General features: G+C 40.9%; 1 protein-coding gene across 1 annotated transcript; it reads left to right on the top strand.

Annotated features, from left to right (window-relative positions):
- Nucleotides 1–556: 556 nt before the first annotated feature.
- Nucleotides 557–23,878, top strand: LOC117271278 (vesicular inhibitory amino acid transporter-like). The gene is made up of 9 exons (XM_078174137.1): nucleotides 557–561; nucleotides 1,316–1,495; nucleotides 1,668–2,322; nucleotides 16,180–16,316; nucleotides 18,237–18,357; nucleotides 18,510–18,712; nucleotides 20,264–20,501; nucleotides 20,800–20,962; nucleotides 23,598–23,878. Exons 1-9 carry the CDS (start codon nucleotides 557–559, stop codon nucleotides 23,876–23,878), a joined length of 1,983 nt encoding a protein of 660 aa, XP_078030263.1.
- The last annotated feature ends 3,005 nt before the right edge of the window (nucleotides 23,879–26,883 follow it).

Below are 26,883 nucleotides of genomic sequence, written 5' to 3'. Positions count from 1 at the left end.
TAGTATGAGGTCACTCCCCAAGGACCTCTACCCACGTACTTTTTATTTTTACTTTTAGTTATTTATGTCTGTACTTAGTTTTAACAATTATTTTTTTTATGAAATGCTTTGGCAAGAACATGTCTTTGGTCACGCTAATAAAGCTATTCGAATTGAATAGATAAATAGAAAAAAACTATGAACATGTTGAACTGTTTGAGCAGTGAGGCAGGTGCTGATACAATGAACACATAAAAGGCATTACAGTACATTTGTGGGTTGCACAACTATGGCAGTTTTGGAAATACAATCTTCGGCTTCAACAGAGCAAATCAACTGTTGCAATAGCACAGCTTTGGCAACCACAAACAAAGAGCAAAGAAGAGGAAAGACCTACATGCAGCACAGAGTATTTTAGAAGTGAAGAGTTGGGACAAAAGTTTTGGTCCAGTTGTGTCCAGTGTGTCACACAACTGTTCTGTGGCTCCTCCTGCTGCCCTGCACAACTCACCACAGTCTGGGGCAAAACTCAAGTATAGGCAGGTATGAATGTCCATAAAAGCTCAGCCAGACGTACATGAGGTATGAAATAAGTGAAAACATTGTAAATATTTTATCCTTTTATGCAGAGAATGTTTGTTTCTAAACTTAGATTATGGCTTAAAGCTCACAAAAAGTTTCTAACGTGAAATATTAAAGTAGTTGAAGTTGATTTTTATTGGAGTCATGCAAAATTCATTTCCAGACACTGAAGAAAACTTAAATATTGTTTGTGTAAAAATGTTGATGATGACACTCTCTTTAATTTGTAATTTACATCATGTGCAGTTTAGGTGAGGAGAAAGCTGCATTAGACATAAAAGCATATCTCCTGTCACTGGTGTCAAACTGAAGTGACTGTGCCCAAAGCTCATTAGTGGCTTTTTTGATGTTCAGAGGGAATGCCACTACAGTAGGTTAAGGTTTTCAGTAGAGTAGTTTATTAAATATCAGCATGACTGTAGGTACATTTAATTCTGAGACAAATAAAAGTACATTAAACTAAGTTTTGCCCTCCAGTTTACTCCTGTGTGTACGTATCTGCTGTGAAGGCCAGTGTGTGTTTACTCCTTCACTGTTGAAAACACTGGTATATTATAATGTTACAGCTCACCAACTTGCCATGCCAATCACTTCATACACCTGTGCTTGTGTGTAGTCATGCAAGTGTACTCGCGCAAGTGTGTGTGCAGTTTTTGTGTTGTGTTTTTTTTTTTTTTTTACAGGCAGACATTGTGAGTGTGGATCTGTGTGTGTTTGGGGGAGAATTTTTGTTTGAGTATGTTTGTGTGTCCAGCGTCAGTCGAGCTCCCCCCAGACCCTTAGATCTCCAGGGGGCAGAGCGGCTGACTCTGCAGACAACGAGGCTGAAGATGGGCTCTCTTCGCTGGGCTCGGAGCTCTGGGCAGCCCTGGGGTGCTGCTGGGTCTCTGTGGGGTTGGGCGGTGTCGAGGATAAACCTGGACTGGACGACAAGGTGAGTCATACACAAATCCACAGATTGAAATACTTCATGTTAAAATTCATAGTAATAAATACATGAATGTAAGTAGGTGCGTTATCATCAACAAAGTCGCTTCATGTTCATTTATACAAACGTGCACAGAAGCCATGAACTCAAATTTTAACAAAGTGTTTTTGATTATCAGGTTATTTCAGGGGGATGAAGAGATGCTGATTCTGACCCACAGTGACGAGCTGAACAGAACCTATGGTGAGGACATCAGATTGCCTTTTGACAATATCACAAACACAACTAACACAAGCTCTGATGACACCAGAGGAAATAGGACCTCATTCAGAAGACACAGTCTGTCTCTGACTGAGCAAGTTAATCCCAGTATCCCAGCATCCACCAGCACCTTACTGCAGGAGAGTCCAGCTTTCAAAGAAACCAGAGCCACTGCCATCTCCACCGGACCCAGAACCATCACTATAACTTCAGCCGTTTCCTCCGTAGACTCCCTTTGCTTCAAAAACACAAGAAACTATGGCAAAGGAAGACGAGCCTCTGAGACCCAAGCTGACAAGATGGGAAGCAACAGTAAGGAGAACCAGAACCAGGGTCACAAGAGAGGATCCTACAGGCTGTTTAGAGGGAACATGCACAAACAGAGACTTTCTGAGGATGGAGAGGAGACCATGGAGGGGACGTCTCAGTTCTGTACCAGCCTTGACGACGAGAGAGCAAGGATGAGTTTGACTAATCATGTTCAGAGCCCCGATACCGACACAACAGGTGTGAGTCATTCTCCCACCATCACTGCCTGGGAGGCTGGCTGGAATGTCACAAATGCTATACAGGTACGCTGAGTTCTTCAGTATGTGCATGGTCAGAAATCATTTCCATACATATAAACGTGTAAAAAATTACATTGGAATATATATTTGGTGACTTTCATATTACTTTAAGCTGCATCAAATAAATACTTATACTTACATATAAATTAGGCTACTCACCCCACGTAAAGCTGAATTTGTGAAGGAAACTGTTTTCCACATGTATATGTCTAGTGAACTAAGAATCCAAAAACACAAAAAAATTTGATGAATTAAACAAAACATCCATCTACAAACTCCCAAACAGACAGCCCACTCTGACAGGAAACTGAACAGAAAATGAAACTTTTTTATGCAGAGAGTTTATTTAATCTGTTCCCTAACCCACGCTACATAATCTCGCAATTATATGAGACACTACAAAATATGTGCCTTCCCAAAATGGACAAGATAAAAGAAGAGTGGGAAAGAGAGATTGGAGCCTTGATACTTCCCAATGTGTGGGAGCAGAGTTTGGAGTACATCCATGAATGTTCCATTAACGCCCGACACTGCTTAATACAATTTAAAATCCTGCACAGACTTCATTATTCCAAGACAAAGTTGCATAAAATATTTCCTGAAGTCTCTCCTTTGTGTGAGAAATGTGAGTCTATGGAGGCTACCTTATCACATAGTTTCGTTCTTTGCCCCAAACTTCAAAACCTTTGGTATGAAATATTTCAATTTTTTTCTGTGATTTTGGGGGTCCAATTAGAACCAGATCCTATCTTAATAATTCTGGGAACATCAGATGAGTTACGGAGGCTAAATGTTGCACAGCAGCGTCTTCTGGCGTATGGTTTTATAACGGCAAAAAAACTGATCTTACTTTACTGGAAAAAGAAAGAGGTGCCCTCCTTCAAGCACTGGTTGACTGACTTGACAGACACCTTACATTTGGAAAGAATTAGATTTATTCTGAAAGATAAACTGAAGGACTTTCATAAAATTTGGCGACCTTTGGCCTCTCATCTTGAAAGAGAATCTAACTGAGACTCTAGTTTAAATGCACTCCTAGGGAGGGTTGGGTGGGTGGGGGCCTGGGGGGGGGTATGCTCTATTGTTGTTTATTTTTGTTGTTGTTGGTTTTTGCTTGGATGATGGTTTTGTTTGCTTATAATTTGCTACTTGTCTCACTTGTCTTTTTTTCAGGGATTGTGTTTGTGGAATTATTATTATTATATTATTTTTATTTTATTTTTTTCTGTTTCTGTAAAAAAAAACAAAAAAACAGAGGAAACGTAGCTACCGAGTGTCAATTTCACTGTTTATTGACTGGTTTCCCAATAAACATATTTGAAAGAAGAAACTTTTTTATGCTCTCTTCAGAGCCAGACTCCATTGACAAAAAGAGTAATTTTACGTCACAGAACACAGGAGCTGCTGATCTACTACTGCCTTAATCAGCCAGTTTGTTTGTGTTATTGTGTGACTTTGGTGTTGTAAATGATAGTATGTTTGAATTTATCAAAGTCCCACAATTAAACAAACAACCTACTTATTGAGGTAGCATCAGTCTAGCACCTCCCATGTTCAGAGAGCTAAAATTACTAATTTTGTCAATGGAGTCTGGTTTTACAGAGGGCATAGATTAAGTTTTAATTTTTGTTCAGTTCCCCGTCATAAAGGGCTGTTGGTTTGGGAACTACTGAACACACGACGGGATAAATGAGACTTGGACAATAAAGCAGGAGTTGTGTAAGGGTCGTTTCATAGTCGACGCAAAGGCACGCAGACGCAAACGCATTGGTACACATTGAGACGCATTGGCCGCAACGATGCATGCTTGCATCTCAAAATGTGGTGTCCATTCTTTTGATATGTGACGCAGTGACACGTGTAATACCATGCGTTGCCAGCGGGAGTGATAATGCAAGTGACATACAGTACAGGCCAAAAGTTTGGACACACCTTCTCATTCAATGCGTTTTCTTTATTTTCATGACTATTTACATTGTAGATTCTCACTGAAGGCATCAAAACTATGAATGAACACATGTGGAGTTATGTACTTAACAAAAAAAGGTGAAATAACTGAAAACATGTTTTATATTCTAGTTTCTTCAAAATAGCCACCCTTTGCTCTGATTACTGCTTTGCACACTCTTGGCATTCTCTCCATGAGCTTCAAGAGGTAGTCACCTGAAATGGTTTTCCAACAGTCTTGAAGGAGTTCCCAGAGGTGTTTAGCACTTGTTGGCCCCTTTGCCTTCACTCTGCGGTCCAGCTCACCCCAAACCATCTCGATTGGGTTCAGGTCCGGTGACTGTGGAGGCCAGGTCATCTGCCGCAGCACTCCATCACTCTCCTTCTTGGTCAAATAGCCCTTACACAGCCTGGAGGTGTGTTTGGGGTCATTGTCCTGTTGAAAAATAAATGATGGTCCAACTAAACACAAACCGGATGGGATGGCATGTCGCTGCAGGATGCTGTGGTAGCCATGCTGGTTCAGTGTGCCTTCAATTTTGAATAAATCCCCAACAGTGTCACCAGCAAAACACCCCCACACCATCACACCTCCTCCTCCATGCTTCACAGTGGGAACCAGGCATGTGGAATCCATCCGTTCACCTTTTCTGCGTCTCACAAAGACACGGCGATTGGAACCAAAGATCTCAAATTTGGACTCATCAGACCAAAGCACAGATTTCCACTGGTCTAATGTCCATTCCTTGTGTTTCTTGGCCCAAACAAATCTCTTCTGCTTGTTGCCTCTCCTTAGCAGTGGTTTCCTAGCAGCTATTTGACCATGAAGGCCTGATTGGCGCAGTCTCCTCTTAACAGTTGTTCTAGAGATGGGTCTGCTGTGTGGCATTCATCTGGTCTCTGATCTGAGCTGCTGTTAACTTGCGATTTCTGAGGCTGGTGACTCGGATGAACTTATCCTCAGAAGCAGAGGTGACTCTTGGTCTTCCTTTCCTGGGTCGGTCCTCATGTGTGCCAGTTTGGTTGTAGCGCTTGATGGTTTTTGCGACTCCACTTGGGGACACATTTAAAGTTTTTGCAATTTTCCGGACTGACTGACCTTCATTTCTTAAAGTAATGATGGCCACTCGTTTTTCTTTAGTTAGCTGATTGGTTCTTGCCATAATATGAATTTTAACAGTTGTCCAATAGGGCTGTCGGCTGTGTATTAACCTGACTTCTGCACAACACAACTGATGGTCCCAACCCCATTGATAAAGCAAGAAATTCCACTAATTAACCCTGATAAGGCACACCTGTGAAGTGGAAACCATTTCAGGTGACTACCTCTTGAAGCTCATGGAGAGAATGCCAAGAGTGTGCAAAGCAGTAATCAGAGCAAAGGGTGGCTATTTTGAAGAAACTAGAATATAAAACATGTTTTCAGTTATTTCACCTTTTTTTGTTAAGTACATAACTCCACATGTGTTCATTCATAGTTTTGATGCCTTCAGCGAGAATCTACAATGTAAATAGTCATGAAAATAAAGAAAACGCATTGAATGAGAAGGTGTGTCCAAACTTTTGGCCTGTACTGTATTTGAAATTTACCACTTGTTGTTATTCACAGAAGAAGCAGGTATGAAATATGGCGGGCAAGGAGGAAAACTTTTGCGAACTTGTACAGGCACACCCCCACTCTAATAAAATAGCAGTACTAGCTAGCTACAGCAGTACTAGCTAGCCGGAATGTACCGGTGACTCTGCTACCCCCTATTGCGCGAGCGATGTACTGCATTTCAAGTGTCACCCGTGTCGCTTGTGTTTAGTGTGTTGACTATGAAAGGAAGTGTGTTGCGCTCGCTGCTTGCTCGCATTGAATGTGTTGACTATGAAACGGCCCTAAGAGTGTGTTAACGAATGTTTCGATATAGTTTTGCTGTTGTTAAATGCAGTCACCTGTGACTTAAGTTCATCATGAATTTTCTCAGTCATTCACTCATTAACTGAAGGCATGCAAGAAAAACGTTTTCCTCAAGAATTCAACATAAAACTGTCTGACTCACTGATATACAAACTGTCTTTAGGAAGCGTAAATATTCCTTTAAAGCAGTGGTTCCCAACTTGTGTGTCGCAGTACAAAAGTGGGTCCCAGCTCCATTCTGAATGGACCACAAGTGACTCACAAATGTGTCAATTTTGTAAAAAACTCTTTGTTCCCTTTTCCTGTGTCTTTGGCAAGACACATGCATAACCCCAAACTGCTCCCAATATGTATACTAAAAACGTAAGTCACCTAAGATATAAGACTCTTTCAGATGGATTTAATATAACACCAGTATGAAGAATGACATGAAACTAAATCAATAACAGTGACCCAGTGATGTTCTGATGTTCTAACATAGCTCACGTTAATCGCAGCTGCAAACTTGGAAATATTCATTTTGTTGGTTCACTTTCAGCGTGTCACTCCTCCTCTTAGTCCAAAACTTTATGTCTCTCCCTCTCCTGCAAAATGCAAATGTCAAATATAAATGCCAAATGTTTTTTGGAGCTAAGCCGGCGCACAGTACATTCAGAAAGCATTAAACATGCAGACTATTTAATCTGTCCCCATTGTGTTTTGATATTACTAAACAATGCTCTGTGGTCTTGCAGGCTGTTTGTCAGGCGCTCTCCAGTCTTCTTAATCAAATAAAGCGTGAATGAAATCGTTTTTAAAAAGAAAAAAAGAGAAAAGCTCCTGGTCACAGCGTGTCCTCGTGGCCGTAATGCTAATAGCTTATTATGCTGTAAATGCTGAGCAGTATTCAGCCGCTGCACTCATGTAAATGTGTTCTTTCACTGAATAACTGTAGTGTAATTGAACAGCGTCACTGGGTCCGTAAAGGACATTATGACATTAAGGCATCAATATGGTATACACATGCACACACACATGCAAACAAATGAAGACACACTCCTTCAGCAGTCGAGGTGAATTGCTGCACATACACAGATTTTAATTAAGCATTCGCAGCACTGTTGCCAGTACATAAATACATATACCAACAGATGATATTTAGTAGATAAACAAGTACTTCATGTGCTTGGTTTATTGATGCTAGTCTATCTATCTGAGAGCCAGGGTTTTTTCCCCCTGTTTTAATTAGAGACCAAATATCTGTGCCAGAAGAGGCACAAAAACAAAGACTGTGATATATTCTGTATCACTGACTTAAATTGCCTGTTTGAATCTATGATTTGTTGCTTCTGTAACCTTAATGTTTCCAGCTATATTTGGATTAATTTATCCTTAAAAATGCTGTGATTAAATACTTCCTTTTTTACTGTACGACATGTTTTTTAACTCTGCTGCAACAACTATCATCGTCTTTCTGGAGTGGTTGGGCTGGTTAATGATTTATAGGTTATTCATTACCTGCAGCACACTGTAATCAGAAAGCTTAACCAAATGGATTGCTCAGTAATCCCTTTGGTTGAGGTCACAGATAGGTTAAGTTGAGGTGAGCGCACTGGATGACTAACGTAGCAGAAAGTCTTCTTTATTAAAGGTGATGATTCACTGGATGCTTGAGAATCTCAGACGGTGATGGATGACCACAAAGCAGCGCTGAAAGAATCTATCTGATGTATAAACATCAGCAGAGCAGTAATGTCAGACCCATTTGTTAAGGAGCTAACAGATGTCTCAGTAATGGAAAAAAAGAACATCAGTTTTATCTTCTATCAAGGCTAAAAAGAAAATATGTATTTTCCCATGGCTGTTTATTGATGCCAATATAACTATGTCTGTCTGCCAGCTTAATAAAGTTTTTATTAGAGAGCAAATTTGCTGCCAAAAATGCAAAAACTCGCTCCAGCTCTCAAGGCTCCCGACTTGGGAATATTATGAAACTCAGTTTTAATTCCAACCTGACTGTTAATGAGGCAGCCCCCTCTTTGTGTGTCTCCGTCACAGATTAGAGACGCGCACCTTTTGTTTCCGACACTGAGGAAAACCTGATATCAATTTAACTGCCTGTGATTGTCTGCTTCTGAGCGACACTTTAGCTTAAACTGGGTTGGAAATTCAAGATCCAAGCTCTAAAAGGGTTTTTCAAATCCAATCATGAGCCGTAGGGAAATGAAGAATGTCCCCATTTTGTTTTGGAAAGATTGCTGTCAAAACTTATTTGGTTCATCTTGCTGCCAAGTACATCCCAAGACCCTGCAGGAAAAGTGAGGCTGAATAAATGTGGCTGGTTCGTGCAGTAAAGAAGTATGTTTTTGAAGTTATAGTGTCATCTACCTCCAGTTATTTGACAGTTAATCTCAGTTATCTTTATCATTATTACCATCTCTGCTATTAGATATTTCTATTATCTTCAAAGAAATATTTCATGATAATTTCCCAGAGGCAAGGACGTCTTCAGATTTTTTTTTTATGATGAAGTGCTGACCTGACCTTTATTTAATGTTGTGGAGTTTGAAAGATATGGGCATTTAGAAAGCAATTTTAATAAGAGATGCTATCTAGTTGCATTATGGAAAATGTAGGATCCACTTTTGTTAAGCCTGACTCATGCTACAGACTATAAGTGGGATATCTCAACTTTGTTGCTTTAATTTTGACCATACTTTTTTAAATCTGTCCTTCGTGACTCATGCAACTTTACAGAAGTGCTTTACTAACTTGCTGGAGTATCTCTTCAATTAATCATTCACCTGATGCAATGTCAGAAAATTGTTTTAACAAAATCACTTAACCACTTTCCATGGCCCAAGGTGACAGCTTTACATTGACCTTTCGCTAAGTCCTGCCCCCCTTAGTTACTGCTGTCAAGCCTGTCAAGCTTTCGCAAGCAGCACAGCGTTTTTAAGGATATCAGTGAGAGATAGCCTACTCCAAAGACAATAACAGCTGATTCCTGGAATGATAGTTTTGAAATGTCAGAGGGAAGTAGACAGACAGGAGCACAATATGCATTTGAGAGCTACATTCGCATTATTGTAAATGAAGAGAAAATTAAAATTTAGGGAAAAGCTCAACATTCCAGACACCCCACATCATGACAGTTTACATGAAAGACAAACATACAGGAAAAAAAAATGTTCCTGCGCAACAGGATAAGTAGGACCACCGATGAGTAGGGGTAAAAGCTTCCTGGGGCAAAAGCTATGGCAGCCAGAAATAATCATGTTTATCCCATAGGCAATAATAATCCCATTTTATTTTGAACCAAAATATTCACCATTATGTAATAAAAAAGATTAAAAAAATAAATAAATAAATTTTTAAGCTAACATTTAATTGTGACTCCGTACGGCTTTAATTATCTGATATGTTTTAGCTCATTGCTAGCAAAACTAAAATATCCAGCTTTTCCATTTATTTACAGTGCATTAGTCAAAAATGGTACAATTACCTAATGTAAGCATAAACATAATTAACTTATATATTCAACCTGTTTGCTAACATGCTAAGCTAGCTAGTGTTAGTTAGCGTCTTACCTAAAATACCAAATAAGGTTTTTGTTGATATTTAATGGATATTTAATCCACTAGAGGAGGTCTTTCACACAGCTTAATCCATATCCTCCTGAGATCACATTTTGGGTTTACTGGACCTTATACCTCATTCTACTTAGGCTTGTTGTCCTCATTTGTGGACTCTTTTTGTGCCATCTAGTGGTAGTAAGAGCACAATACACTAATCCATGTAGCAACAGCCATCTTTGCTAAGTCAGTCTGCAGCTGACACAAAAGTGGACAAGGTCCAAAACCTGATCACATTTTATGGTTGAAACTTGTTTATTATTTTTAATCTTTGTAGTTTGATATGGCAACAAATTTGACCAATTTTAGCAACAGTAACAAGATAAGACGCTGTTAATTAGGGAGTACTCGTCTGAAGACACTGAGACTTTATCATCGTCTTGTTTGAGGACATTGTGACTTAATTATTGTTGACAGTGTTTAGTTGGCGGAGGCTGGAGCCATCCCAGCCGATGTGAGACGAGAGGCAATTCATCAATTAACCTGCATGTCTTTGGACTGTGGGAGGAAGCTGGAGTACCCAGAGAAAACCCAACTGACACAGGGAGAACATGCAAACCCTAGGGTTCAAACCCCCACCCCCGATTCAAACCAGGAACCCTCTTGCTGTGAGGCAATAATGCCAACCACTACACCACCATGCCACCATATATTTGCACGCATTTTTGGCTGAAAAAAAAATTATTGATTCATCAGTTATTAGAATAGTTATAAATAGATTTCCTGCAGTTGACCCAACCAATCAATCGACTAACTGTATTAGCTCTATTATCAGCTCTATTGTCAACCTCACTATGAGCTATGGCACCTTTCCCGATTATGATCAATGACAAAGGAAGTAAAAGTAGCTAACGCCTTCTCAAAACAAACTCTAAAATCATGTGAAAATTACATTTGCACACTGTGATAGGATTACGAGACATTTTCTTTTCAGTGTTTTTTCATTTGAACAAATAAAACTAAACTTAAATCTAAATAAAACTTTAAATGTCAGACCTGTCTGTTTGTGGTTACGTCTGCTCCGTCTTATCCCTGCATGGTGGGAGAGACATTTCTCTATCACTTTCTGTGCGTGGGGCATGTGCTCGCATAAAAATACCTTGCATAACCTCAAGAGTGGCAGTTAAAATCTTGCACCTGGGAAGTCCAGTGAGGAGAGGTGAATGTGCAATAATCTTTATTTTCTTCAGCATGTGTCGCTGAGATAACCCCCGCTGCTCCATGGCTGATAGCAAATATGGAAGTGTGTGGTATGAAAAAGGTCGACATTCCCTGAATAAACAGATTTTAAAGGTGTATTGGGTGTCAGATAATGGCATGATGAAGCCGAGTCATCTTCCTCAGAGCCAATCAGGGATTCCTTTTCTCCCCTTTTACACCCGTTTGTGATTGGGAGCTGCTTCAGGTTGTGCTTGGAGTAACCAATGAGGAATTTGCTGGCAAAAACACAGAGAGAAGGAGACGTGGAGGGAGAGGGAGAGAGGGGGGGAGATGAAATCAGATACTTGAGCGTCAAACTGCTTTCATCACCAGCAGCTCCATTTGAACATCAAAGCTCTATCAGCATATGCCTGACAGACACCAGTTACAAAATAGTAACTTGAAAGAGAGAAAATGTGTGCTTGTCTGTTTATGCATCCTCAGTGTGTGTGCGCGTGTGTGTGTGTTACTGTGTAACTCTCTCGGTGAGTCTGTGTATCTCTATGTTCCAACATTCAAAACACAGCAGCTCCATCAAAGTAGCTTGTTGTCTCCTCTGATCTCCCTTCGTCGTCCTCCTCTTCCTCCTCCAACCTCCTGCTCTCTACGAGGTTGCACCTCTCCTTCCTCCCGCTCTCTATTCTGCTTCCTTCTCCTTTTCTCCGCTACCCTCTTCTCTTCTCGCCCTTCTTCCTCTTCCAGCTCCAGTCCCTCTCCTCCTTTCTCCTCTCTCTGGCAGTCACTTCCCTCAGTGATGGGCCAAACCTCGGCTCGCCTCTTCCTTCTGCTCCTGCTGGTCTCCTGCATCCTCGAACTCTCCAGGCATCATGCCAAAACTCTCCTCTCGCCTCCTCATCTTCCAACCATGAACGGTCCTTTACTCTCTTCTTTTTTTCCTGAACAGTCTTTCTTATTTTTTCCACTCCTCTTTTCTTTTTCACTTTTCACTATCATTGATTATTTCTTATGGAAACATGCAGTCTGTCATAGCGACTGACTTAGAGGTCCAATGTACACTATATTCTTTTTACCTTGTTTACAGCAACTACCAAAACTCAGTTTTAAAACAGTCATATTTTTGTTGAGTTTGTCATTTGTACATTTAGGGCTGGGTAATATATTAATATTATATCAATGTTGTGATATAATACTGATATTTGATATTATTCTTTCTTGCATACTAGCCTTTAAGCACCTATAACACATGTAAATCAATCCAGTGATGAGTGATCCAGTGCAATCAAAAGAAGTGTAAGGATGAGTCATCAGCATTTTTGCCTTTATTTTAGTAGTAATAGGAAAGGCTGGACAGAAGAGCTACAAAGGTTCTCAGCCAGAACTGAACCCACAAACAATTGGAATCTGATAATACTTTCTTTAAGAGGCTGCAGTGCACTCATTTCTTAATCTAGCGCAAAGGTAGTGGTGTCTTGTGAAACTAGACAGCCTAGGGCATTCATTGGTACCAACCATGGCAGTACAGCCACTTGGGAAGGGGCTAAATAAAGCTCCAAATTTAGGCTAAATTTTTGGTGCGGAAACAACTGATATGGCCATTTCCAAAGTGGTCCCTTTAACTCTCGCCTCAAGGTATCTGAATGAAAATGGGTTCTCTGGGTTTACGTGAGGCTCCCCTGAACATGTTGAGGCTTGTTCCCAGTAAATGTTTTGCTCCTTACAATCAATGTACTCATTCAAATTAAAGCTGTATATTTGTGTTTTTAAGGAAAAAGGGCAACCAGGGCAACTGTGACCTCCAGCATGCACTGGGGCAGTTTGCAGCCGAGTGTGAAGTGGTTGGGATGAGAGTCAGCACTTCCAAGTCTGAGGCCATGGATTGCCCCCTCTGGGTTTAGAGAGAGTGAGGGAGTTCAAGTATCTCAGGGTCTTGTTCACATGTGAAGGTAGAATGGAGCGTGAGATGGGTCATCGGTTTGGTGTGGCTTCTAGGGAGCTGAGCAGGAAGGCAAAGCTTTCGATTTACTGGTCCACATACGTCCCAACCCTCACCTATGGTCGTGAGCTGTGGGTAGTGAGTGAAAGAATGAGATTACGGATACAAGCAGCCAAAATTAGTTTCCTCCGTTGGGTGGCTGGGCTCAGCCTCAGAGATAGGGTAAGGAGCTTGGACATCTGGAGGGAGCTCGGAGTAGAGCCACTGCTCCTTTGCATTGAAAGAGGTCAGTTGAGGTGGTTTGGGCATCTGATCAGGATGCCTCCTGGGCGCCTCCTGTTGGAGGTGTTCCGGGCACGTCCCACTGATAGGAGGCCCCGGGGCAGACCCAGAACACACTGGAGGGATTACATATCTCATCTGGCCTGGGATCGCCTTGGGGTTCCCCAGGAGGAGCTGGAAAGCGTTGCTGGGGAGAGGGATGTCTGAGGTGCTTTGATTGGTCTGCTCCCCTCACGACCTGGCCCCGGATAAGTGGATGAAAATGGATGGATGGATGGATGGATGGATGGATGGCAACCAGCCTATCTGAAGAACAAAGGATTAAAAAAAGGATTGTTGTGGAACTCAAAATGTTAACAAGACCAGTATTAGACTATACAGATAATTCATATCAACTGTAAAATAAGAAATCAAAGGATATCAATATATAATCCTTGAACTCCCCACATAAATAGTTTTAAACAAGTCAATATACTTAAACAGCATAGAGGAATTCCCAAAATGTAGTCATGGCTTTTGTTTACCACCCTAGAATTTTTAGTGGCTCTATCTGGCCAACTCTATAAAAAAATTCTAGGGGTGCCACATGGTACCAGGGCGTCCCATGAGAGAGTTTTTGAGTCAACTTTCCCTATGAGGTCTTGGTCAATCAATCAATCAATTTTATTTATAAAGCCCAATATCACAAATCACAATTTGCCTCACAGGGCTTTACAGCATACGACATCCCTCTGTCCTTATGACCCTCGCAGCGGATAAGGAAAAACTCCCCAAAAAAAACCCTTTAACAGGGGAAAAAAAACGGTAGAAACCTCAGGAAGAGCAACTGAGGAGGGATCCCTCTTCCAGGACGGACAGACGTGCAATAGATGTCGTACAGAACAGATCAGCATAATAAATTAACAGTAATCCGCATGACACAATGAGACAGAGAGAGAGACAGAGAGAGAGAGAGACAGAGAGAGAGATGCAGGTAATAACAGTAGCTTACAACAACATTATTGAAAGTAATAATATTATAGTTATAGTTCTGGCTACTGTGGTACAATATGTTGAAAGTATGTATTAATATCTGGCAGTATACATGTGTGACAATAGTCATATGTGTATAATAACAGTAGAAGTATGACTAATGACTAATGATGGCAGCAGCAGCAGGAGGCATCTGGCAGGACCACGGCAGCAGCACAACCACACACGTCACGCTGTCCAGGCACCGCTGCGATATGAGTTAATCTGAGAGACAGTGGAGCACAAAGGCTCCGGAGAAGAAGCCGAGTTAGTGACATCCAGAATGGCCGAGTTAGCAAGATGCAGTAATAGAATACGAGAGAGAGAGAGAGAGAGAGAGAGAGAAGGAGAGAAGGTGCCCGGTGTATTATGGGGGGGGGTCCTCCGGCAGACTAGGCCTAAGTCAGCCTAACTAGGGGCTGGTACAGGGCAAGCCTGAGCCAGCCCTAACTATAAGCTTTATCAAAGAGGAAAGTCTTAAGTCTAGTCTTAAATGTGGAGACGGTGTCTGCCTCCCGGACCGTAACAGGAAGATGATTCCACAGGAGAGGAGCCTGATAGCTGAAGGCTCTAGCTCCTGATCTACTTTTGGAGACTTTAGTTAAGTTAACAGTAGGATTTTAAATTCAATTCTGGATTTTACAGGGAGCCAGTGCAGAGAAGCTAAAACAGGAGAAATATGATCTCGTTTCTTAGTTCCTGTTAGTACACGTGCTCCTGCATTCTGAATTAGCTGTAGAGTTTTTAAGGACTTACTAGAGCTACCTGATAATAGAGAGTTACAGTAATCCAGCCTAGAGGTAACAAAAGCGTGGACCAATTTTTCTGCATCTTTTCGGGTCAGGATAGGCCTAATTTTCGCAATATTACGCAGATGAAAAAATGCAGTCCGTGAGGTTTGTTTTAAATGAGAATTAAAAGACAAATCTTGATCAAATATTACTCCGAGGTTTCTTACGGTAGTGCTAGAGGCCAGAGCAATGCCATCTAGAGAAACTATGTCATCAGATAAAGAGTCTCTGAGTTGTTTGGGGCCAAGAACAATAACTTCAGTTTTGTCTGAATTTAACATCAGGAAATTGGTGCTCATCCAAGTTTTTATGTCTTTAAGGCAGTTATGGAGTTTAGTTAATTGATTACTTTCTTCTGGCTTCATCGATAAATACAACTGAGTATCATCCGCATAACAATGGAAATTTATAGAGTGATTTCTAATGATGTTACCTAAAGGAAGCATATATAGAGTAAATAGGATTGGTCCGAGCACAGAACCTTGCGGAACTCCAAAACAAACTTTGGTACATAAGGATGATTCATTATGAACGTCAACAAACTGAAAACGATCAGATAAATAAGATTTAAACCAGCTTAGTGCAGAACCTTTTAGGCCAATTAAGTGATCCAGTCTCAGCAGTAGAATTTGATGGTCAATTGTGTCAAACGTAGAGGTTTAATTACAGCTACCTTAAAAGACTGTGGTACATAGCCTGTTAATAAGGATATATTGATCATATCTAATATATGAGTGTTAACTAAAAGAAAGACCTCCTTAAGTAGCCTAGTTGGGATGGGGTCTAAGAGACACGTTGATGATTTAGATGAAGAAATCACTGCAGTCAATTCTTGAAGAGAAATTGGGGAGAAGCAATCTAAATATATATTAGGTCTTACAGCTGTGTTTGAGGTTAGATAGGTACTATCTGAGGACAGGAGGTCATGAATTTTGCCTCTAATAGTTAGAATTTTGTCATTAAAAAGCTCATAAAATCATTACTGCTAAGGGCTAAAGGAATACAAGGCTCAATAGAGCTTTGACTCTCAGTCAGCCTGGCTACAATGCTGAAAAGAAACCTGGGGTTGTTCTTGTTTTCTTCTATTAATGCTGAGTAATAGTTTGCTCTGGCATTGCGGGGGCCCCTCTTATAAGTTTTGGTCTCTTCTCATTTCTTATCTTTCTCACAAACATACCCATCTCTGCTCTTTCTTTCCATGTCTCTTTTCTCCCTCAGGGTATCTTTGTGTTGGGTTTACCCTTTGCTCTGGTCCAGTCAGGTTATCTGGGTCTTCTTCTGATGGTTCTGTCAGCTTGGGTCTGCAACCACACAGGGAGGATACTGGTGGCCTGTCTGTATGAAGAGGAGCAAAGGTAGAGTTTCTGGTCTATTCATCTGGTGTCACTTAGCCAACCGCAGTATCACATAATAACCAGGTTACATCACTTACAATTACATAAAAGCACTTTATTACTACAGTTGGGGTTCTTTTTTACTGATAACAAAGATGTTGAGTCATTGCTGCAGCACTGTGCTTCCCAAAAAGCACTTGTCACTCTGCTCAGTCCTGGGATGTTGTTATTTTTTCTTGAAGTCATTGTTGGCTAAGTTTGAGTTTCTGCAGATGGTGCTCACCTCTCTGTATTTTCAGCAATGGCGACAATCACTTCTGGCAACAGAGTTGTACTCATATTTATCCCTTCTCCTCTATTCAGACGACTCGGGGGAATTTATCTGGTATCTGGTATAACCACAGAGTGGAGAGTTTTTAGAGTCCAGATACACAAACATATTATTCTGTTCATTCAGCAGTGGTGAGTCTCAGAAATACACTTCTGCCACAGCTGAAAGAAATGTGAATGTGTTCTGTAAAATCGTGGTGTTTGAATTGATCCTTGCCTCATTAGTTTGTGAGGTTCAGTCAAGTCCTGATCCAGATTAGTTCAACTGGGCTGACTGAGTCTGGTTTTAAAGTTCCCCTCTAGACATGTTTTAAAGTATGTAGAAATACTCTGCAATGACATTTAACATAAAGAGATAACATAGGTGGATTTTGAGACAATAAACCTCTTGCTACAGACATAAAGCCCCACCAACTCACCTATGTAATAGAAAGACACAGACTATGTGGTTTTACCTTTTTTTGTTGTTTTGCATCCCTTTCCAATGTCTTTGTGGTCATTTTGAGTCTTTTCACGGTCGGTATATGTAACAGTACAGGCCCAGACACACCAAACCATTGCCTTACATTGGCATGTCTTGCCCAAAACAGTTGCACATGAACACACCACAAAGACTAAAGCCAATGGTCCAACCAGCGTATATGTTCTGTGCCTTTGTGAGAGGAAATAACTCGCCACACCAGCAGATGGCAGTCGTCTATAATCCTCACTCAAAAAAGGAAACCGGAAGAACGTCTTGACGCAATTAGCACATTAATAACACAGTCCAATGTTGAAAGAACCGAGCATATTTGCATTATGCCAATGAACAATAACACAAACCATCAGGGGACGCTTCTGCTAAAGAGCTCAATGGCTAAAGAAAAATAATCTTACCTTATGTAATAAGTTTATTTTGATCTAATTTTCTGTTTACTTTAGCTGTTTGTTTACTTTCCTCACTTCAGTTTCTCTTCTCGTGCACTGAGCTGAACTGCCAATCAGAGTGATTTCATTCACTGACGAGCTCCACTGTGCCGACATCGATTCAAAATGTTGTATCAGCTAAATAAAGCCTGACAGGGGGCCGATGAGGGGCAACGGTAGAGGATACATCGCACCAACGAGGGCAACAGGCGCTCAACAAAGGCCCGATATTGACCAATGGCCGGCAGTTGACTTGGTGTGTCAGGGCCTCAACATGGGGGCACTGACACTTCGGGCGGGAAGCATATGTGTATATATTCAGAAAATAAAAACATGAAAGTTAAAAAAAAAGACATTTCTACATTAAATTGCTGCATTAAAATTCACCAGAGTGCAGGAAATTAGAGTATCCCCAAACCTTCTGTTTCATATGTGCCCCCCCAAGCTGTGAGGGTCCAAGGTTGTAAAGACCTCAGAGACAAATTGTGTTTTGATATATCGGGCTACATAAATAAAATTGAATTGAACTGATTGAAATCACTGGAATGTGAGCTTCAGCACAGCTAATGAAAACATTACATTTGGGAGGGGAAATTTTTCTTTTTGAATAACCTGCTGTAGCTTTGAAAACAGTGACAATAATCAAAAGTGTGAAATTGTATCAGACACAATTCATCCCAGTAAGAAGGTGTTTGTATCTTCCAGTGGTGGCACAATGTCAAAAGTCAGAGTCCGACACAGCTACCAGGACATAGTGGAGGCCTGCTGCAAAGGACTGCGGCCACACTGGCCTGGACTCGGGGGGTGGATGGTTAATGTAGCTCAGGTAACACATACTTAAACACCAGCACACACATGACTCTGCAAATCGGTCTGCACATATATTAGGTGGCAATAACTGTCCTTTGTTTCCCAAAATACACAGTAAATGCATAAAGTAAACGTCTGTCGTTACACCCTGTTTCTTTGCTATTCCAGGTCATCGAACTGTTGATGACCTGCACCCTGTATCTCGTCGTCTCCACCAGTCTGTTGTCTGACAGTCTCACAGGGGTGGCTGTTCCCAGATCAGTGTGTTCTCTGGTGTCTCTGATGTTCCTGCTGCCCTGCCTGCTGCTGACTGATCTCAGGCCAGTCTCCACTCTAAGCCTGCTGTGCTCCCTGGCTCACATCCTGATCAGGTGATTGAGCAGAAGTAGCGTCAGGTTTGTTCTGACAGAGCAGTAAATGTGTGCAAGCTGTCAGCTGATCAGTGTCAGGATCAGCTGACATACGCACCAATCGTACTGAGTCAACACAACAAGGTGGCAGGCGTCATAATCTGCTCTCATTCTCACTCCTGTGATCATTTTGCAGCTGCTGCTGGTTGTGCTGTCTGCTCCCACCTGCCACACACTGCTGTTATACTGGTTGTTTGATTTATGTCTCATGCCAGGTTTCTTGGAAAATGGAGCCAGGTCTTGAAGTTGTCCAGCTCATGGATCCCTCTGATCTCTCAGAACTTTTCTTTGGCTGTAAAGTCATGTGCAAATACAGATTACGTATCAGTTTATTCCCTGACAATTCAAGAGAAACATGTTTTATCTGGACCTTTATGTATTTTTGCTGAATCTCTTGCTGGATTTATTGGGAATCACCCTCACAAGCAGAGGCTGAATAATTCAATAAAAGCAACTATGTGTATAATGGTTAATGATAAAAACACAACATTTAACTAGTTTTGTAAAAAAAATACAGCTGAGTGCAGTTATTCTTTATTTGTTTCAAGTTATTTTGTATTTTTCTTTCAATTTATGATTTTATAATAGCACAATAATAATTATTTGATGAGAGATGAAGGATTATGTTCCTTTTTTATTCAGAAAAACATAACATTGCTGTCCTCTGATCATATTTCTCCAAAATCCCAGCCTGTCATGAGCTAAGAATAACAGGCTTATTTTTCAGCTAACCTAATTTGTTTCTTTCAGCTGCAGAAGTATGACCATTTTCTAAAAGCATACAGGAGCAATTAACCAAAGTACATGTTGGTAGAAATGGAATATAATATAATAAGTATGTTTTCTTTAGAGTATAATCACCTGAAAATAAGAATTGTCATGTTCTCATCACCTTAAAATGAGCCTGCGAGGAGTAGGTCGTCATCTACGGATGTGGACACATCATGTTTCACCACCATGTTTCTAGTAGTCCAGAACGGACAAACCAGACGCTGGCTCCAGATAGAGCCATTTGTGTTATCGCAGTGGCCATAGTAGTAAGAAGCCCATGTACAACGTGGGCATCGGAAAAATACTGTTGTGTTTTTTTAAAAATGTGAAACTGCTTTACTCAGTGTTTTGACCAGTTCAAGTCTTTAGGGGTCTCATTTATAAACATTGCCCCCGAACCACGGATTTGAACCCTCCACCCTGGGTTCAAACTGGGACCCCTCTTGGTGTGAGGCAACACTGCTAACCACTGCACCACCATGCTGCCCTTGTATTTGTGTTTTATTTTCTATAATTTATATATTTCCTCCTTGGTTTCCCTCATCTGTCTTTATGCAGGCCTTCTGCTTTCATTGCCCTGTGTACCTGAGCGTAAACAGCTTGTATTGGACCATCCTGTACAAATAAATGTTGAATGAATGAATAAATGAAAGGATTATCAATACATTCATTTTAAATGCTTTATTCATGGAGCATTATCCTTCCTCATTTTCTCTCCTTTTGTCTCTGACCCCGTATAAGCCTGTTGGTCATGCTATACTGTCTGAGTCGAGCCAGCAGCTGGACCTGGTCCACTCTCTCCCTGTCTGCCGACCCGGAGAACTTCCTCGTCTCTGTGGGCGTCATCATCTTCTCCTACACCTCGCAGATCTTCCTCCCTCCTCTAGAGGGCAGTATGGAGGACAGAGGGCAGTTTAATGCCATGCTGGGGTGGACTCATGGTGCTGCCTGCATCATGAAAACTCTGTTTTCTTTACTGGTTAGTGACGTTGTGTGACTCAGCAAATATTCCTTGGAGCTTGTCTGAGTTTGTGATGCCTCTGATGGAGCTGAAAGAAATATAGAAGTTAGGCTTGTGCTGTCAGAGCTAAATAAACAAAGTCAGTTTTATTATTTGTTGATGGCCAGATATCTAAAAAATGTTCAGACAGAAATAAAATGTACATATGGTTCGACATCTGGCAGACAACAGCAGGTCTAATCAAAGGATGGAAGCAGGGACAGACAAATGGGGTGATTGATTGACTGATTGCATTGATTGTTTCCTCCTTCATTAGGCCGTGTTGACGTGGGGCACAGAGACCAGTGAGGTCATCACAGACAACCTGCCCTCTGACCTTCGACCTCTTGTCAACCTGTGTCTGCTGGCTAAAGCCCTGCTGTCCTACCCTCTGCCGTTCTACTCTGCTGCTGAGATACTACAAACCTGCCTGCTTGGAGGTGAGCACTAATGACAGGTCTATTTTATAGTCAAACCACTGACCTTGCTCAAAGTCTTGTCCCCATACAGGAAGTACAAGTTCCTTCAGGTTATCTATCAAAGATCTAACTTGCAATGGTTGAGATTATGACTGTAGATATACATTTTATAAGTTGCAATGACAAATGGCAGACCTGAGTTTGGAGGTTTCCTGGATGGTTGATGAAAACAGCATTGAAAATAATGAATCAATGCCATTTGTACTCTCTCATCGTGCCCAGTCCGCCTTGAGCACAACATGTAATTGCTGCAGAGGTCAACAGTGGTAAACTGTGGTTAAACTGGGAAGCTTCCAGGTGGGAATCCCTGCAGGCTTTTCAGTGTGAAGAGAGGTCGTGCTGGAACAGAGCATATGGTCCCAGCTGAATTCCTATTAAAGGTTTGTTTAGTCCACAGATCACCACTTAAGCTGCTCTCAAACCACAGTGCAGTAACTTGCCGCCTCCAGTTATGTCAGTGAGGGGAAGGCGGCAGAGGGGAAGTGGTTTCCAACAACACCGTGTTGATCTTCTGGCGGCTGCCACCTGGGTTTGGCAGATCAACAAGCAGGCATCACGATAGCAGAAAGAAGACAAGATGGAGGAGCTGATAATGTTGGTGTCTGAATACCCAGAGTTATGACACTACCAACTGATAAGAACAACCAGAGTAAAAACAGAGCCTGGGATAACATTTTCACCAAACTTCAGATCACTGGTGAATTGTCCAAATTGTAGAAATCTTTGGTAATTTCAGCAATTTCCAATTCCTCGCTACTGGATGCAGCTACAAGCTAGATGGCACCTCTGCCAGTGCTCACTAAAGCACCTGCCTGTTATCACAGCCGATTGTAGGAGGCGCAGAAGACGCTTTTAAAAATGTTTTGTTTCTTGCAGGTTGGTGGTTGTCAGGTCGATTACTGTGCGGCAGTGTGAAAGCACCTCTATGTCATATGATGGCATCCACCCTCGAGCTACCATAACTACCAAAATGAATGGTTAGAGTTGACCAATGAATTAAAACTGTTAAGAAAATAAATGTTTTGATGAACTAAGCATTGTGAAAATATTCAGCCCAGATATTCAAATACTGAACATTCAACAAGTCCCATTAGTCCCCTTGTCTGAGTCTCCCTGGCACCTGTCTGGGCCCACTACTTATCACTGTGCAGTTTTAAATTTAACTACAGTAGTGTGTATTATAGTGTAATGCATTGATTGATGACTATTATATTATTATCATATCACTTAAATTTAATACTTCATTAATATATTACAATTGAAATTATATTGCTGTCACTCAAGATATATTTCCGGTCACTTTAACATCAATACAGTACAGCATTTATCTCCCTCTCTGCCACACCTCCCTTTAGAATCAGTAACCACATACACAAAGCTGCCTCACACACAAACATCAAAACATGAACACACACACATTACCAACACATACTAGCCCTGGGCTCTTATGATATCACTGTATATATCATCATAACTGCTTTATGTTATTGTCTATCTGTCTATCAATTGTGTTTGCCCCAGTTAAAGGGGCCTTTTGCTAAATTCAGAGCCTAAGGGTTGTCTGGACATGTTCCCCAACATCAAGCTAGCAAAGCCAGTAGCTAGCAGCTAATGATGCTAACTCCATAAACAGTGCAAAACAATGGCATCAGTGCTGATAGTACTAATAGTGTTAACTGGAGGGGAACTGGAGGGTGGGCGCTACGCTTCTGTGACAATGATATTCAGATATCAGCAGTACACCCTGTATGATGGCAATGCAAGAGATAGTGATGAGCTAGCCAGTAGGATGCACACATGCACCAGCATGTACCCGCGGCTGTACCAGTTTATCACAACAAACCACAGTGTAGCTCAGATTACAACACACAGAGATAGACATGATTTCATTCTCTGCTCTCTGCCATTTGCTTCAGTATTAATGCTCTGACTGTCCCATACAGAACTCGATTAATAAATGATCTTGAGAAATAATAAATAAAATCTAGCTAAAAAAAAATAGATAAAACATATTAAATGATATCTTACAAATAATATAAAAAAATACAACCTATAACTCAGTAAACAAGCCAGTTATTTCTGTTTGAGATCTGACTGATCAGGGAAACGCTGCTTATGTGTTGACTGTTAACACATTTGCCATCATGGCTGAACTTTTTGTCGATGTTGACTGTCAACAGTTATGAAGTCATCACATTATGATGTAATGATGTAATGTGGTTTAATGGTGAATATTTTTGCTAGGCAAGTGCAAAATGAACACAAAGATGACCTAGTTCATACAGCCAAAAGCTTCCCTGTCCTGTCCATCTTGATTTAAAACACAATTCTTACAGTAAATGATGTCACATAATTTGTACTCGTACTGCCTCATTAAATGATGTCATACTGCAGATAAGGAAAAATATGATTTTAAAGTTGGAGGCTGATGACACCTCCACAGAGAAGCAATGGGAAAACAATGAGTCAGAACAGAGTAAGCAAAAAACAAAAGTTGCTTGCTGGTTCAACACCATCTGTCACTGTGCACTCTTTCAACTCCTCTGCTTCAATCTCTCTACAGATGTGTCATCGTACTCCAAGCACGGAGGTCGAGGTGTGTCTCGCCCAGCCCTGTTGGTCCGTGCCACCTTGCTGATGACATCATACCTACTGGCCCTGCTAGTCCCCAGGTTCTCCCTGTTGATGGGTTTGACGGGCAGCGTGACCGGGGCAGCCATGACACTCATACTGCCGTGCCTGTTTCACCTCAGACTGCAGTGGGGCTGCCTCGCTGTGAGGGACCGGCTGATAGATGTGTGCATACTGAGTCTGGGGGTCATCTGTAGTGTGTCTGGTGTGATTTGTTCAGTGAAGAGACTGGTGGGAGGACTGTAGGAGGAAGGAGTGATAGATGGATGGATGGATGGATGGATGGAAAGTCAGATGTCTGGACAAGTCAAGTAGGTGATTTTAAAGAAAAGAACTGTTGCAAGCTCTCCTTTATAATATTTTTTGTATTAGAAACTGTATCAATGCATGATTACTCTAGTCCTTAAAGATAGTAACTCAAAATAGCTTTTTGACATATTTATTGAAACTGTCACAATATTCTAAACGAGATGAAAATGAGACAGAATCAGATGGCAACACAGTCAGTAACAACCGATCAAAGCTCAAAACTCTGTAACACAGCTGTCAATCATGTCAATTACTCTTTGAACTGCGGTCAAACTGTCAAATTAGGCAGCACTGATCAAATTTGAATCAAGATTCTATAACTTCATGGCCTGTGTCTTGCCTCAGATGTTTTCAGAAACGTATTTTAGTGTACTGTTTAGCTGTAAAATGAGAACGCTGGTGCAGCTGGTGGGCGGTGCTAGCTACTCTCATTTTACTGTATCCAACATGGTGGCCGGGTCACAAGTTTTCTCATTTTACAGCTAAACAGTACACTAAAATATGTTTCTTAAACTATTTGAGGCGAGACATAAAAAAGTTTGTACAGGAGTATGATTTTTCTCAGAGATGATCTGTCTCATTTAGTGCTGTGTGAATATCGTGACAGTTAATCAAATATGAAAAACATTGTTTTTTATAAAAGTCACTAATGACAGCTTTTAATTTGTCAAATGACTAAGTGTAATAACAAGGAGTTGCTCAGAGTGACAAATCTTTTGAGAGTTATCTCCAACTCTGCAGTTCTCCTCAACCCAGTGTCATTCCAAAGTCATCAAATACTGGCACTTGAGCAGTGACTTTCGGCGTCAGACACCAATGAAAAAAGCTGTCCTTTCACACTGGTGTAATATGTGGCCAGTCGCCGTTATTGTTGGTCCACATCAGGGGGAACAACAACATAAGTGAAGGGGGCCAAAACACGTGCTTTAGTTGTCTAAACCTAGCCATGTGTGTGTTGGCTTAATGTAACCACATGTGTTTGTTGCTGAAGGAAAAAAAAATCGCAGTGTTGTTCTAATGTAGCATGTTTATTTTGAAAGAGACTATTTGCAAACTGTTCCTTTTCTTGTGAAAACTGAAGTGTATTTTGAAAACATACAATGCATGTAACAAGCTGAAGTTGACACGGCGTCCCAGAATATCAACAAACAGTGGAAACGTCAACGTGGAAAGTCCATGACCAAACGTCAATATGTGATGAGTTTGTAGTGAGAATGTGTTGATCTGTTAAGCTCTACTGAGCATTTTAGTCTCTTTCAGCTCATAGTTTTGGGTTTCCGATCTACAGCTTCACTGTGTTGGTTCATTCTTGCCGCTCTCATCAGTGTTGTTTTCAGCTGCAGCGAGCAGGCAGCAACCATTGGCACTTTTGGCCATGTCCAGTCAAACCATGCCTTGATTTGCGTTTCCATTATCAGTTTAAACTTGCCAAGTTGTGCCGAGTTGTACCCAAGTTGGACTATCTTTAGAGTCAGATCAAAGCGCATCCGACTGCCTCTTAGCAGGTTGCGGTGTTGTCCAGTGTGCTTCTTGATCATTCATGGACCATTCGGCGTCAACTTCAGGTTCCTTCTCCTCTTCTAGATCTATTACGTCATTTCGTCTCAGTTTCTCAAGCAAGAAGCATAGATGCCATCACAATCAGGCGTTGAACAGTGCAAAAGTAAACAGTGCTAAAGATAACACTTCTTTTAAACGTCATTGACTCAAGACAAGCACGACATCAGTTAAATACACACCCTCAGACGAGTCATGTTGTAAGAGATGGACAAACCCTGTTGTCCCAGTCTGATGCTAAGTAAGTAAAACTAAGTAAAACTAAGTCGAGCCAAGCCAGCATATGTGTATGGAAAATAGCTATACTTGCCAAGCAGACAGAAAGGGCGGAACCTCCCAGTGGCCTACAAATCAGTTATTGCAGGCTTAACCATCCTCACACTTACAAATTCTAAAACAGTCGAAAAGGCCTGTTCACTTGAGATAGAGTTCAAATTCTTAAGTGTTGCTTCAATATGTAGATACATTTATCTTGTAAGTAATATGGTCTTAAATACTGGATTTTGTTATACTTTGACTGTAGTTCCACTAGTAACTGCCATCGAATCAACAATAAGATTTACTCAAAAACAAAAATTTAATTGATAAATTAGTACATTTTAAATGACAAACTGTGAGTCTGGTCAGGTGGAAAATGCTCAACATTAACAAAGCCAGACAAAAGTGGAATAGAGTGGTTATACCTCTAGGTTATATTAGATATTATCTGCATATAGTGAGAAAGTTTAATAATATAGTACTGAGTAAGTCGGTGTATATTCTGTGGCAATACAAGGACAGTGAAATCCTCTTGCTGAAATATTACACATAAATATTACAAAGGGTGCAAAGTAGAGTGAGTGATGGGACTTGATCAGCATACAAAATAACAATCTGCACGTCAGACACATGTTTCTTGAAGCTTCCTATAGATTCACCTCTCATCGCTGGAGATGTTTGTGGCATTCCATTAACCACACCATCAAAATGTTAAAAAAAAATCTCATTCCCAACGTTGTCTTGTTTTTAAGAAGTAAAAGCAAGTAATTCATATTTTTATGATTGCATTGGACAGCAGAAGAGGATTGTCACAAACTTGGTAATAGAATGTCAACAACGTCCCAGGTTTTGTTCAAGTAAAGAGTGGCATTTTGTTACATATGCTGTAATTCAAAACTGAACTATAAAAAGTGCAAATTTTGTTCCAGACTATGGTGTTGCTGTAAGAAGACAAGATAATTACGGCCAATAGTGGAACAGACTGGACTACAATACAATTAACTCTATTTCTGAAGCTTTAATGTCCAGATGAACATTTTTGCTGTGCGGTATTATTGTAAAAATGTAGGCTGTGATATAAATGTGTGCACTTTATCTTTGTTTTGGAAATGGTCCAATTAGCCTTC

The sequence above is a fragment of the Epinephelus lanceolatus genome, chromosome 13 (genome assembly GCF_041903045.1).
Source record: "Epinephelus lanceolatus isolate andai-2023 chromosome 13, ASM4190304v1, whole genome shotgun sequence".
NCBI classification, from domain to species: domain Eukaryota; kingdom Metazoa; phylum Chordata; class Actinopteri; order Perciformes; family Serranidae; genus Epinephelus; species Epinephelus lanceolatus.
This window is presented reverse-complemented; position numbering and strand designations above follow the sequence as displayed.

What these genes read in the sequence shown, in the direction of transcription:
- LOC117271278 (XM_078174137.1), top strand. An exon ending in AACCTGGACTGGACGACAAG is followed by an intron (nt 1,496 to 1,667) that starts GTGAGTCATACA and finishes TTTGATTATCAG; the next exon opens with GTTATTTCAGGGGGATGAAG. An exon ending in GGATGGTTAATGTAGCTCAG is followed by an intron (nt 18,358 to 18,509) that starts GTAACACATACT and finishes TTGCTATTCCAG; the next exon opens with GTCATCGAACTGTTGATGAC.